The sequence below is a fragment of the Rhamphochromis longiceps genome, linkage group LG13 (genome assembly GCF_057381845.1).
Source record: "Rhamphochromis longiceps isolate RC_006_pf linkage group LG13, R_longiceps_female_GT1.1, whole genome shotgun sequence".
In the NCBI taxonomy this organism is placed as follows: Eukaryota; Metazoa; Chordata; class Actinopteri; order Cichliformes; family Cichlidae; genus Rhamphochromis; species Rhamphochromis longiceps.
Window position 1 is genome coordinate 8,437,165 of NC_140569.1, and position 14,893 is coordinate 8,452,057.

At 40.0% G+C, this 14,893-nt stretch overlaps 1 protein-coding gene across 4 annotated transcripts in view; it reads right to left on the reverse strand.

Moving 5' to 3' along the window:
- The window catches only part of abch1 (ATP-binding cassette, sub-family H, member 1), a 33,626-nt gene extending 21,675 nt beyond the window's left edge, over positions 1 to 11,951 (reverse strand). Inside the window, exons 1-6 of one of the 4 annotated variants that reach the window (XM_085427347.1) lie at positions 11,823 to 11,951; positions 8,829 to 8,977; positions 7,139 to 7,298; positions 6,135 to 6,289; positions 2,338 to 2,445; positions 766 to 859 (exon numbers count right to left, since the gene is read on the reverse strand). In XM_085427347.1, coding sequence (XP_085283473.1) covers positions 766 to 859; positions 2,338 to 2,445; positions 6,135 to 6,289; positions 7,139 to 7,298; positions 8,829 to 8,977; positions 11,823 to 11,888 — 732 coding nt within the window. In that variant the 5' untranslated portion in view covers positions 11,889 to 11,951. Of the gene's footprint in view, positions 1 to 765; positions 860 to 2,337; positions 2,446 to 6,134; positions 6,290 to 7,138; positions 7,299 to 8,828; positions 8,978 to 10,751; positions 10,879 to 11,358; positions 11,561 to 11,816 lie in introns of those variants that run through there. The other 3 variants (XM_085427351.1, XM_085427349.1, XM_085427348.1) reach the window with 3 other exon arrangements.
- Positions 11,952 to 14,893: the final 2,942 nt, after the last annotated feature.

The following is a 14,893-nucleotide window of genomic DNA, read 5'->3' on the forward strand; positions in this document are numbered from 1 at the left end:
TCCCTATACAGTTTGTCCCCAATCTGCTTCCAGTCTTCAAGTTAAATTTAAACTAAATGGCATCAATATTTTTCATTGCACAAATTTATGCATTTGCAAACAAAATTTCATAGGCTATGCACAAGCAAATATGATGCTTCTGCCAAAATTGAGAGTATAAACATGCTGAGAAAATGTGGTTTTACAGACTATATATTCAAAGGAGATTACTGGTGAAACAATGAATGAACTCAGTGAATGAATGGATTTGTGCTGAGCCAAGCATTAGTTTCACCATGAGTGAAATATGTTGTAAATATGAGGAGCTAAAGTCTGGAAAGCTCTGCTGACCTTTAGAGCGACTCTATTCTATAAGGTTTACAAAGAGATGATGACTGTGTGTGCCTGCCTGGCTTTCAGTTCTCTGTGTTTTCTTTATAGCACCTGGATTTGTTTGTTGACAGGGTGGAGTTCAGAGTATGCAAAGTCTTAAGCACACATTTCATTCTTCTGTTGCAAAGGTTCAACTTCAAGGCCAACCAACCATTTAATCTTAACTTTAAAATAAAATGTTTTTCCTACAGACAGGAGAACCTACAAGTGAACCCTTACTGAGCTTTGGATTCAAGAAAATCCAAAAAGTACAAACGATTTATAGAGTAAAAACAAAACAGGAATCAACACACACATTCATAGACACAACTGATTTTCTATTGAATAAGTCCCATTTCCCCTTAATTTATGTGTTTAACATATTCACATTTATTCAGCAACCTTTTAACTCACCACATTGGCTTGCCTGGCCTCTTCTATGTAGTGTGTGGTGATAATAACAGAGACTTTTCCCGTCTTCACAATCTCTACCAGGTGATGCCAGATCCTAGAAAGAAGACAGAAAAAAATCCTTGAAACACTTGACCCACTCAGTAATGGAGTTTGCTTCAAAATCGCAGCTGTGCCAGCAACAGCTTTGCTGCCAGCCGTCTGATCTTAAGAGGCTTTGTGATTACACAATGACACTGGAGTAACACATTTGGGGGGTACAGTATGCTTTCACCAGTGTTTGCTTATCGATGCATGAATATGGGTGTAGCCTTTATCACATTTTTATCAAAACTTTATTAAATATTAGCCATCTTGTTGAGTAAATAAGAGAGAGAATGATAAATCCATGCAGAGATCTTAGTGGAAATGTAATTTTACTGTAGTGTTAACTTTTGTCTATATAGAAAAATATAAAGATGCCAGTGGGCTCTCAAAAGAGAGGAAACTGGATAAAAAAGATATTTAATTATGCCGTAATATAGGAAAACACAACTGTCCATTTAAGTAATCTTCATCTGATGGGCTGCCCCTTGAAAACAAAAGTTAGGAACTTCTTCATCTTCTTGCGTTCTATTGGCTTCTCTTTCCCAGGGTGGGTGTGTGTCTGGTCAAGCGGCTTCCTTTTGGCCCTTTTGGCCCTGCATCTTTGCAACAGGTGCAAATGCAGCATTTGCACCTGTTGCAAATGAGCTCAGGCTTGTCCTCTCACTTGTTGCCTGACTGCTCTGTCTACTGGTACGTTAGTATTGCTCAGGCTTCCCGTTCTCTTGTTAGGTTCATGTTTTTCACTAGTCTTACCTTGGTTTGTCGCCCTGTGCAAAAGATTGCACATCACCTCAGCTTCTCGGATTCTCTGCCTGTCCACTCACCGCCACTCACAGACATGCCCCGTGCTCCCTGGACTTGCCCACCAGCTCACTTGCCAAGCCTCTAGCACCACTGCATCTGCGCCTTCCACCTCAGGATTCCCCATTTCCTTCCTTGCAATATTCTCTGACTTTTGTAGTGAAATCTGCAAACCTTTACTGAGTGGTGTCCTGCATTAGAGTCCTCAGCTTGGTTAAAGATAACATTTATAGTTTTATTTATTGTACAAATGTTAAAAAAAAAATCACAAATACGTTTTTGTAAGGACTTTTGAAGGGATTGGAACTGGTGCACATGCCATAGACTTAAAAATGATTTTTAAAATGATACATTCTTATAAATCTCTTAATTTGATGTCTTTTTTTAGTTTATGATTTTTTGCTAGCTGTGCTTGACAGCAGGGTTTCTATTTTGCCCTTTAGGATCAACTACTTTTTCTTTTATTTCTCATTATGTGTGAATGAAAAGATCTATTATACATGAATTATGAAAATCTCTCATTAACAAAAGTGGCAAAAATAACTATATTACACTGGTAGTAATCTTCCTTCAGTTCTGGCGCCTCAAAAACATTTCTCTATGCAGGAAAATATTTGGTGACATCACCTGGAAAACAACGGTGCACGTGTGCTGCATGATACAGGAGAAGACAGACGGTATACATACTTGGATCTGAGCACAGGGTCTACTCCCACTGTTGGTTCATCCAGGATGAGCAGCTCTGGATTCTGGAGCAGAGCCGCCCCGAGAGACACCCTTCGCCGCTGACCTCCACTGTAACACAAAAGCAATCAAAGGGCAACAGAGTGAATCTTCTCCCACGATGGGGGAAGAACAAGCTGAGGCATCAGCCTGTTGCAAAATCTTTACCAACTTTACCATGAATATTAAATGAGCCTCTAATGAAAACTGGTGTTAGGGCCTCCTGGACAACAGAAGGCTCTTTGTATTGAACCAGGGTTGTGAATCCGGAGATGGTGATTACTCTTATAAAAGGGCCATAAAGTAATCTGCCACTTGCATTGATCTGCCGGAGCTTTAGCAATTATATCTCTTATAGTTAGAATAATTAGTAACATTTCTAAAAATAATAATAATGGATTGGATTTATATAGCGCTTTTCAAGGCACCCAAAGCGCTTTACAATGCCACTATTCATTCACTCTCACATTCACACACTGGTGGAGGCAAGCTACGGTTGTAGCCACAGCTGCCCTGGGGCAGACTGACAGAAGCGAGGCTGCCATATCGCGCCATCGGCCCCTCTGGCCAACACCAGTAGGCAAGTAGGGTAAAGTGTCTTGCCCAAGGACACAACGACCAGGACAGAGAGCCCCGGGATCGAACCGGCGACCTTCCGGTTACAGATACGCTTCCCAACCCCCTGAGCCACGGTCGCCCCTAAAATAAATTAAATCAAAGAGTTCGCTCAATAATTTCCAGAGGTTTTACAGCTTATGCAGACTAAGCTTCTGAGCGTAAAAAGGAGGATACTATTCTTTTATTTTTTGGTTGAAAAAGCATAAAAAAACAAGAACAGGCCTCAAGGAGTTATTACCATAGATTGGAAAACAGGAACTCAGAAAGGCAAATGTCATCTCAAGAATGAGGCTTTTTGCTCTCACTTTTTTGATGTGCAAAGGATGACACTGTGATTAGATAACAACAAGCAAACAGAGCTGCAGCTGGCTTCATACTAGTCATAAAGACTCTGCAGATATGATCACTTGTTCACAAAAAAATATCATGCTGCATGTTTCAAAGTGAGCTGCCAATGTAGTGGTGCTCAAACTTTTGGTCTGGATGGTGACGCAAGTGGGAGTGATGTTGAATGCAGAGCGACAACTTCTGAATAATCAGAAATTCTTTCTTGCTTATGAGAAGCTCTTTACTTTGGGGCACATATTGTATATTAAGCACATAAGATTGAAAAAGACAAACTTTGATGTCTGTACAGTGAAAATAGGGACTTTGCTGCAGCCTATGAACAGCAGGGGAGACTGGAATATGCAGGCAATTTCACATAATATCCCTAGGACTCTAGGGACCTTTGCTTTGATGGCTACACAAAAAGCATGCAAACCAGTGTTGCCAGATTGTCTACTTTTGGTTTGAATTTGTGAGTAAAAATAGTTTGGGAGGCTTGTGGAACTTTCCCTTGATGAAAAACACAGTAGAAAAATGCTAATGTTTATACAATAGCTGCAAAATGCTCCAAAGTACATTACTAAACTAAATTCTCATTGCTTTAACTGTGGTTCTGAATTTGAGTAATCTATCAAGTCTACTTCATTATATACTTAAACTAGAAAATTGTTGACAGATTTGATTTGACCTTTATTAAAAAGAACCATCTGGAAAGTCATCTGTGCATACTATTTTGAAGTATACGGCACATTTAAAAAACCTTGGCATGTGATTGAATGACCCATTTCTCTATCAGTGTCTATCTACTATCGGTTACGCAACCAATCCTATCAGCAAAACACTACAGAAAGCACAAATTAGGGAAAACAAGCAGCAGTCTGACAGACTTTAAAAACTAACAAGCAGTCAGTGTAGCTAGCTATATAGTTAGCATGTCAGTAGACAGTTCTTTATGTTGTTGTGAGAAAATCTCTGCATAAAAGACTTCCAAACCAGGGCCACCTTTCAAAACAGGAATTCGGAGCTGCTTGAAAAATATTAAAAAATAGCAGTCAGGATAGCTTGCTAGTATAGTTAGCACGTTGACAGATGATCCATTTATCTTCGATTACATTGAAGATTAAGCCATAGCTGTGGAGCAACCGGCCAACAGTTCCTCAAACAACACAAACTGAATGTTTTTAAGGCCTACTTCAAAAAATTATTGGATTTGGACAAATATATCTAACTATTGAGGTTTTGTAGACACTTTACAAGTAATCAGGCAACATTAACTTTTACACCATTTTGGATGTGTGGCAATCATGGTGTCAATGTAGGGTGAAGTGAATAAGGCCCTGGCCACGCATGAGACTGATCTGTGACCAGTTGGCAATGACATTTGTATGGGGGAAATATGAGTATTTCAACTGGTTGCTGAATGTTGATGATAGTTGCTTGGAAAATGATTGCTAAAGCCCAGTCACAAAGGCCGACAGACTGGTCAGTGACCCACTGACAACAATGAGTATTTCCTGACCAGTTGGCAAAAGATTCCATGTCATTGCTTATAACTGGTTGTATTTTAGATGAAAGTGATGAATTTATCTACAAACACTGTCCAGCAACTCTCACACTGTAGTGAAACTGAAAAGTGTGATACATTTTTTACTTTTTTCCTTCAAAGTAAAAGTTGCACCTTGAAACATGTTGGCAATGGCATGGAGGCGCTACTTTTACTTTGAAGACAAATCTTCTCCATTTCCTGTTTGCGTTGTACATTTTCAAGTTTTATTAATACTTGGCTAGATGATAGTGAGTATATCCAGACAAACTTAAAAATTACAGGCAACGAGGCAATCTGCTAGCAACCAAAGCAATTTTGTACAGCACCTTCTTTGCAACCGATTTCATCCAGTGACAGCCAGCAACCTCCAGGAACCACTGCCAACCAGTCAGGGATAAACATTTTTCCCTATCAACCAGTATGCCAAATTACTTTTGAGCAATGTGAGCATTATGTCATGGAGATACTGCAATATGCTAACTGCATCCAGTAAAATCAATAGCACAAGGAGGATAGAAAGTGCCTAAGAAGAAAAACAAGCTGCAATCTATGGCACTTAAAAACCTAGCAGTTCCTTAGTCTACCAAACCATCTAGTTGGTGTCAGTGGCTGATTATTGCTCCATCTGTCCAACTGTCTTCTGTCACAGCTAAACTGTGTCTATGGCTGCTACCTTACTGGCCAGGAGCTCCTTAAACAACTACAGTTACATTTGTGGATCTGGTATAAGAGTACAGCGTTAAACATGGCAAGATAAGATTATCGCATGACTGTGATCAAGAACCCAGCTGCCTTGCAAGGTAAGATTTGATTGGGTATCTTGGCATCAGTCAAACCTCACACCACTAATGGAAAGTGATAATCAAGGGAATATAATGTACTGTACAACTGCCCCTGAGTTTCACCTGGTGCTTTATCAGAAAAGTCATAATGTTTTACTGAGCCTGGGTTTACAGCCTGTGGTATAAATACAGATTTTAGATTAAGGGTTTAAAGTCTTCACACAGACATCTGCAAAAGCACAGTGCTACCCTTCATAAATTGGCTGTATCTAGGGAAATAATGCATGAGTTCACATCTCCGTGCATCAAATCTAACATCCATGAACCACATCACTGTTTGCAGAAAAAACACTTTCAATATTAGTATACGCTTTTATGATGATCACTCTTACAACTTTAACCTTACAGGGTAAGATCAGCTTTTACTCATTGGATTTTGAAATCGTTCTATCTGTAAGGTCAACTGCTGCATCATATGTGGTTTTTACCTAAGATTTCGGACCAGACTGGTCTTCTGAGGTAGATCCAGGAAGTCAATGAGAAAGTTCATGCGTGCCTGGGTTTCCTTAGATGTCAGGCCGTGAATTCGGCCAAAGAAGGTCAGGGTGTCGCTAATGGTGAACTCATTGTACAACGCCAATTCCTGTGCAGCACAAAAGCAGAAAATGAAACTCATATCTGATGCTCTGATTGAGTCACAAACACCAACATTTCCAGCACACCTCAGGACAAATACAACTGCACCAGTGGATGTAAATCTATTACATGTACAAAGTTAGCATCTGTTTTACTCTTACTGCTTTTACTTTATTTTCTTGCTTCCTGGGAAGGATTAAAGCTGGTACTTTTTGTTGAAGGATTAAAGTCTTACATAACAGCAGATATACATTTTTTATGCAACAGCAATTTCAAGAAAGCAGTATATATCGCTAGTTTAAAGATGCATCTGTCCGCATTGCTGTAACAGAAAACATTCAAGGTGTCACATTCCTCCCACTCTGGGTTGCAGATTACTTCCTGCATGGATGAATGCAATGGTCAGGGTTACACACAAGACGACAAATACTATGCTGTGTTATCTACTTCATCAGATACCTAATGACAGTAATGGGGCTCACTCAGGTACAGGTGGCTCATTGCAGCAAAGGCCAAATTACAGAAGCCCCAGAGCAAGGCTTCATACAATCTTTATGGCTTTAAAGCAGCTGATGTGGATGTTGGGGTGATAATTTTCTGGACAGAACACACTTGCTTAAACCTTCTGTGGACAAATGGCTGCAAGGACTTTGATTGTAAGTTCACAGGCTTTTTAAGAACAACCAAATAATAGAGAATAAATAAAACCAGGTAGGGCTGCCTTTGTGTCACTTCAACAAATTTGCTGCTTTATTCAAATATGTTAAGGATCTTTGGGCACATGAGTATTTCAAAAAAATTAAAACAAGAGCAAAGGTACGCATTTTAATGTGAATATATACTATGTGGTGTTTACCTGTGGCATGTATCCGACTTTCTTCCCCGGAATATCGTGGCCAGGAAACGCAGGCGGCTTCCCTAGCACAGTGATGTGACCTCGTGAGATTTTCAAAGTTCCCACAATGCATTTGAGAAGTGTGGTCTTCCCACATCCACTGGGCCCCAAAAGGCCATAACTGAAAAACACAATCACAAAAATTTCAGATAGAACTTAAAGCGTGATCCTGCAGAGGGAAACACTGGGACAGTACAAAAGTATGTGACTAGGGAATGCTGCTCTTTCTGGTTATTGAGTTAACTGAAAGGAAACTAGTTCACCATTCTAGAAAAAAGGTGTTCCTGGAATCTAATCTGAGACAGATATTTCCTTTTAGACGTTTCAGTCTAATACCAGCCTCTGAAGACGCTGAGATGCTAATGCTGCTAAGTGTTAAAAAAATCAAATTGCAATGGCTTTGTGACTATTTTCATACATAATGTCAACTTACAACTAACGTCTGCTGAATGTAAAGTGGTTTTCATGTAGAGCCATTTTTGGATACATCAAAAATTGTATTTTTTCATATCTAGGCTACAAACGGTCTCAGATACATCACACAGAGTTTGCACTGCACTCTGTTATCACATGCACTTTTATCAGGTATGTCTAGAAATACTGATGGCTTAAATAGCTGGACGGGAGACAGGCCAATGACAGTTCAACACATTTTTAAGTTTAAGTTTGAAAAACTTGATAAAAGACTATATTATTTATATTATTTTGAAAGTTAAAGTGCCTATACTTATTCTACAATCAATGAGATAATTATCCTCAGGTTTAAAACAATGAACAATAACATAATGGAACAATATAAGTTATATTCCAAGAGCACAGTGGGGTTTTGTAACACTCGTTCTGTCTGCATGTTTTACTGGTTTTTCACATTCATGTTTTACATATTTCCAGCTAGCAAGAAACATGAGAAACCTTCAAGAATTTGCCAGGTTGTTCATTTGACTTTATTTTCTCTTACATACTTTGTGTGCACATGAAAGCATTGTTACATGCTTTCATGTGCACACAAAGTATAGGTCAACGTTTTTGGTGGCCCCATTCTTTGTTGTCATACTTGTCACTTCAAGAATGCAGATTCATATTAGAGAAAAATGAATGTAGATCATCTATAAGAAACTGACAACGGAACGAACTAAGAGACAGCGACACCAGAAGCAAAATGTGTGCACTTAGAGCTGAACTGTCACCGACACATCAGGTTGAAAATTTCTTTGCAGTGTCATGCTAAGCTCTCCTTCCCCTGTGGGATAGTGGAATTTTCCCATTAAGGCCTTATTGAGAAACAATGTAGATGTTTATAAAGATAACCCTGAATATCCTGCAGGAAATTAAGCTTTCAACAGCTAATCAGTCAATAGATGCTTGACAAAAGTGAAGGCAAGATGAGCAGCTTGAATTGGGTCCCGACACCTAACCCAGAAATGTCAGCATTGTTTGCAGGTTAAGCATTTATCTGCTCACCAAGAAGAAAAGAAAGAGTCAAATATTTGTTGCTGTTAGTGATACAGGAAGTAAAACACCTTCAGCTTTTCACTATTTCACTCAGTATTTACATTTTGATTTTTACACTTGACTTTTGTTATGAACATTTATAATCTTGTCCAGTTAAAACGCTCTAAATTAACAGGCTGTGTTGGTATTATCTACTCACATTTGTCCCTGTGGCACAGCCAGGTTCAGGTTGTTGAGGACCTTCAGTTTGCCATACGATCGGCACACATCTCGACACCGGATTGCAAAGTCTTCCTGTCCAGCCGGCAGAGGCGCCTCCAGATCAGCCTTCATTTTTTCCTCCTTCAGCTGGAAGAGAGAACATTTTGTTAAACACCAACATTCCTGATGCAAGTCTAAAAGCATGCTCAGTATTGGCAGACTTAACGTTACAACAATGATTTCTCATGCTGTAGTCTATATAGATATTGTCACCTGCATAAACCTTCCAAATATCTTTAAATAATATTTTCTTTAGTGGAGAATATGTACCTCGCTGCTTTTGTATTCCTCCAATAAGGAAGGATTTATAGCAGGAAATATGACAGTGAAATAATGTCAAATATGCTGCAGATAATCTGTAGTTATAGTCAACCTTTCGCAACGTTTATGCAATGACACACAAAGTCTTGTATTGTGTTAAACACAGAGCATCCATGTACTGAACCTAAAGTAAATGTTTTAACTTTGTGCATTTCGTTTCTGCACATGAAGTGAAGGTTTTGTTGTGGTGAAGGCTTTTACTGAAATACAAAGAGGAAGTAGGATAACTGTCTAGTCTTCCTCTTTCTACAAATAATTGATTAGAAGATGCCGCAAAAAAAAGTTTCCTACAACAAATTTCTGTGGCCACATTTTAATTTCTAACATGTTTTCCTATTTGTTGATTAAGTGCTTGAAATGAAGTGCATCCATCATTAAATATTCCCACCAGGAAGAGCCGACCACTTAATTTGCCACAATTTTTACATGTGCTTCACTTAAACACGTTTGCCTGTCACAGCGGTTAGGCTCAATCACAAGTTTGAAAAATATTTAAGTGGCCACTTACAGAGACGAATCTTCCCACTGAACTGGCCAGTTATGTTTACAAATGCAAGGAATTTGAAAGTAGGAAGTTTCCATTCCTTATAGTTACAAAATACCTGTTAGTTTATATGGGGAACCCACCCTTGACATAAGTGTGTCTTTTTTATAGCCATAACATGTTGATGTAATTCTCTCCAGAACCTCAGTTAACCAATGCTTACACATATTTAACACTTATAGACCCACAAATAAATTGAGTTTAGATGATGTTCCCATACTGTACCGTGCTATTTTCTGCTTTTCAAAAATGGAAATTTCAACTTGTTAAAAATAAAAGCATAATTTTGTGTAGCCTAGCCATCTCTACAAATAAAATATCCATCATTACTGTTTAAGTAACAACATTTGACTCCTGAATGAGTTTTAGTCCCCTGGAGAAGGTTGCAGCTCCTTCAGCAGGAGAAACAAGGCTGGATTTGAAAGACTTCAGTGCAAGAAGCTGAAAATACAAACTGTTATTTTTCATAAGCCAATCACCAAACAATTGAACAGGCAGAAAGAGAAAGTTGTTTGCCCTTTCATCCAAAAGCCAAATACAAATCTCACTTCTGACCAAACAACACACAGAAACAGCCAAGCATACTCTCATGTTCCTGTTAATTTCTCTGCATCACTACAAAGCTGCATCAGACAAAGTATGTGGGTCGTAAAACAATCCTGAGTCCAGTAATCTCTAATAACGGCGTTCTTTCACGGGTTTCCACCAAACTCCCTCCTTTAATCCAGAATCTCTCATTTTCCAGCAAGGAGATTAGGGAGACTGCAGTGAATAATCTGCTGCATTTGGTTAGCCTCACCTTTGGCACTTTAGCCTACATTTGCAGACATGTCACCCTGATTCTGTGTGGCAACTGTAACCACTTCAGATGACACATTGATTTAAAATGCAAACAAACGCTGACTATCCATCACTGAATATGAGAAAGGCCTGGAAAAAAGACAAGGCTAACCTCATCTAGAGGAGACCAAACCGATTGAAGGAGCACAAACTCACCATTGGACACGATGTAAAGAAAAAGGGAGATGTGGAAGGGATGAAGAGCACTTGAGAAGTGAGGCCAAAGACTGAAGTCAACAGGTAAAGAGCATTTGAACATTAGCTGACACAAACATCTCGTCCGCATGAATGCAAAGTGGAAGAACAGGTTGAGTTTGAGAGCCAGCAACTGAAGAAGGCATGAAGAACAGACGCCAATAGCACGCACGCACGCACACACACACACACACACACACACACACACACACACACACACACACACACACACACACACACACACACACTTTAACAGGTGCTATAACCTCAGTAGCGCTCCATAATCATCAATATGTTTTCTGATGTCCCCAAAATAATACTTGGGAATAAAATTTTAAAAAACTAATGACATATTTTAAGAGCGTGATTTTTTTTCTCCTAACACATTTTTTTTTGTAGCAATCCCACCCTTCCACCCATCTGACCAGATGGACAGACCTATACTTGATGAAAACACCACATTGCCTCTTTTGCTTGTACACTGCGATAATGACCTCGATCAGCCCAGCAGAGGCTCGCTTTTCATTCATAACAGGCTCTGCTCTGTTGATCAGGAAGAATTTCCTACCTTGCCTGCCAAGTTGTTGCCAATTTGCGTCACTACCAAGTGGAAGAAAACAGGCTTGACGGCCGTATTTAAATCTCTCCGAATTCAGGAAGACACATTTGCCGAATAAAAATTGTGAAAGAGAAGTCAACGAAGGGCTATTTATAAGCCGAGCCCTCTGCAGCCGACCAGCTGCTGCGCTTTCACTTCTCCCTTTCACGCAGGACGTGAGCGCTGCAGCAGCGCTGCGATGCTCAGCGGTCGCTCTCTGCCCCCCCTCTGAAAGATAACCCTCATCCACCCTCCCTGCTTTACGGGAAAAAATGGAGCTCTGGCCTGAAATGTGACACAAAATGAAAAAATAAATCCCAACTCCATCTCTGCAGCGGCGCACAAAGGCCTGCTGTCGAGGGACCACCTCGATCCTGGAGGCTTCCCGCGAAAAGACAGCGACCCAAACTACCTGAAAAGCATCTTACCCGCACCTCCATCTCTGTGCTGTTTGCAGGTCCACGCGTGGCATCATTCCTACCGGCAGCCTCCGCGGCCATGGCAGCAGGGAGGACAGCCGGACCGGCTGGGTCTCTGTAGGAGAGAGAGAATGAGGGAGAGAGGGGGAGAAGGAGAGAGTTAGATAGATGATGAGCTCTGGGAATTTTTAGGTTTAAGTCAGGCGAGCTGTTTGATCTGCTTTCAGCGATTCCACAGATGCACAGAAATGCAGTTTGCAATTTTCTGATCTATTTGGCCAGAATTTGGTGCCAGCTTTAGCTGATGCGGAGCTGCACTAGCCTGTAAGCAGCTGCAGGGGCTCGATTAATAATATATTTTTTAAGAAATAAAAGAATTCACCAGGTTGCTAATATCATTTCATTTGGCATTTCTAACATTAACTGCTGCTGCAAAAGCAACGGAAGTGAAACTAACCGATGGATTCTTGTAATGATGTCGTTCCAAAAATAACCGCTAGGTGGAAGCACAAAAACAAGAGACTTTTAGATGAAACGAGGTCAAGCAGGCGTTTGATCACTGATTGATGAAACTGAATGTGACACAGACACATAAATGACTGTTACGGAATGAAAGAAGGGAAATTTCCCCTGGCTCCTATGTTTGTGTTTCTGGTAGTAGCACAAACTTTGTGTTTTATACAGTTTAGTTTATAATTCCAGTTTTTATTTTCATTATTTTTCACATGTATCTATGATATAGTGACAGACAACCTTAAACACTTTATAAGTTATGGGTGGACACACAGAAGCCCACAAACGGTGCTTTGAACATTAATATCATCAATCAGGATTTTGGACCAGAAGCGTTTATCCCATATTCTACAGAGAACTGCACAAATTATCAAGGAGGAGGATAACCACTGCACATTCAGACTCATATGAAATGCTTGTGATCATGGTTATGATTTTTCTTCACTGCATCTTCATTAAAATACATGCAAAAATCGAATGTAAATAAAAACCCGTTTGAAACACAAAATTTTCTCACTGATTGCACATTAGAGAAGGAATCAATGACCATGCAATGTCATCGCCCACATAGCTGTTTCCACAAATAATGATTTTTTTTTAAAACACTTCAGTTTTTTCCTACATTTCAAGGAACCATGAACAAAATGCTTCTCAGCGCTGACAGCACTGCAAGGCTGGATGTTGGCGCAGCGAGCCCCTTTGTGCAGAAAATTACATGTTCTTCTTTCACTATGTCTTTGACTGAGGCACTGGTTTATATTTGGAGTTGATCACTGGGTGCTACACAGTGGCTGCCTGCTACTCCTAATACATATGATGGGTTTAATGCAATGGAGACAACTTTATCCTTCTCTAAAGAAAGACCTCAGCATTGAAATCATTAAAAATGAGATTTAGATTCAGCTCCTCCTCCATGTTAGTGTCTAATATAAAGAAATGCTTAATGACAGCTAAGAAAAAATGTTGTGGCTTATTTAAAAAGAGTGTGTGTGTGTGTGTGTGTGGGGGGGGGGGGGGGGGGGGGGGCAACTACGAGTTCAGGACATGAAACCAGACGGCTGATACTATGTACAGATTGTGAAGCGTGCTGTTCTACACTTCGACACCACTGGTTTAAATACACTGCTAAAAAAGGGAACACTTGATCATCGCAGTGTAACACAAAGTCAGTTAAACTTCTATGCTATCACCAGTGTTCTCTTCACACTGAGCCTCTGTGAGTCTGGACAGTTTACGGAGGCTGTGCCAAATGTTAAGATGCCTGTAACTTCATCTGTCATGAGAACAGGGCAAAAGTGGCAGACCTACCAGTTCTGTTTTTTCTCTGGCAAATGCCAGTCAAGCTGGAAGGCACTGGTCTTTGAGCACAGGTCCCACTAAAGGGCATTCAGCCCTCACATGGCCCTCCTGGATTATGTTTGGCCAGACACGTGTACATTAATAGCCTAGGTCATAGGTCATTTTGCAGGATTCTGGCAGTGCTCTTCTTGTTCTTCTTTGCTGGGTAGACACTGTCCATCTCTTCATGTAACAGCCCACCTCCTGGTTTATTCTCCACACTCTTGTACTGTGCTGGGAGACACAGCAAATCTTTTTTGTGATGGCAGGCCTGGATGTGTTTAATTTAGGAAAAACTGAATAAGCTGCTGACATTTGTCTTGTTTTTGCCTCTCCAGTGTATGCATTGTCATTTTCTTTTGCACCAAAGCAGGTGTAAAGGATTCAAAATGGTATGTGCTTCCTAACTGGACAGACTATGTAAACACATCCTGATTTAAATGTGAATAAATGGGATTCTTGAGTTATGTTTTTATGTAATGTAAAATTTTCAGCACAACTTGAAACCATGTTTTGTTTCATATGTCACCATGCAAGTGTCATCAATGTGTGACGTTTCATAAGGCAGGAAGGCCCTCTGGAAAACATGTTGCCCAACCCTGGACTAGAGGCACGAGTAATGCATTGAATAGAGATATATGTAGGATATTTGAGTGTTATTACTGCAGCAATAATAAGAACTAATAACTTGTTAAGGGGTGTTTCAATAGTGCAGGGGTTTATGTACTTGGCTAACAAACAAAAAGTCTCCAGTTTGATCCTGGGAGGAGACACAAATCCTTTGGAAGATATGATGGGACCTGATTATTCAAGACTTTGTATGTAAGGAGAAGGACTTTAAATTCAATGATAGATTCAACAGTGAACCACTAAAGATAAACTAATCTTCGTCTTTCGGATGCTTCCGCTAGGGGTCGTCAAAGCTCCATCTCTACCTAAGCCTAGCATCCTCTTCTGTCGCGCAAGACCTTCTGGAGGCCCTGCTTCCCTACATCCATGAATCTTCTCTGTGATCTTTTTCATTTCTTCGTGCCTTCTGGGTCCATCTTCAAAATCCCTTTTTCAAAATATCCACCATTGCTCCTGTACACATGTCCAAGCTATCTCAGCCTTGCCTATCTAACTTTGTCTCCAAAATGCTCAACCTGAACTGTTCCTCTGATATACTCATTTCTAATTTTGTCTCTCTGTCAAGAAATAAGAAAATCTAGTATAGAAGAAACATGATCTATCTT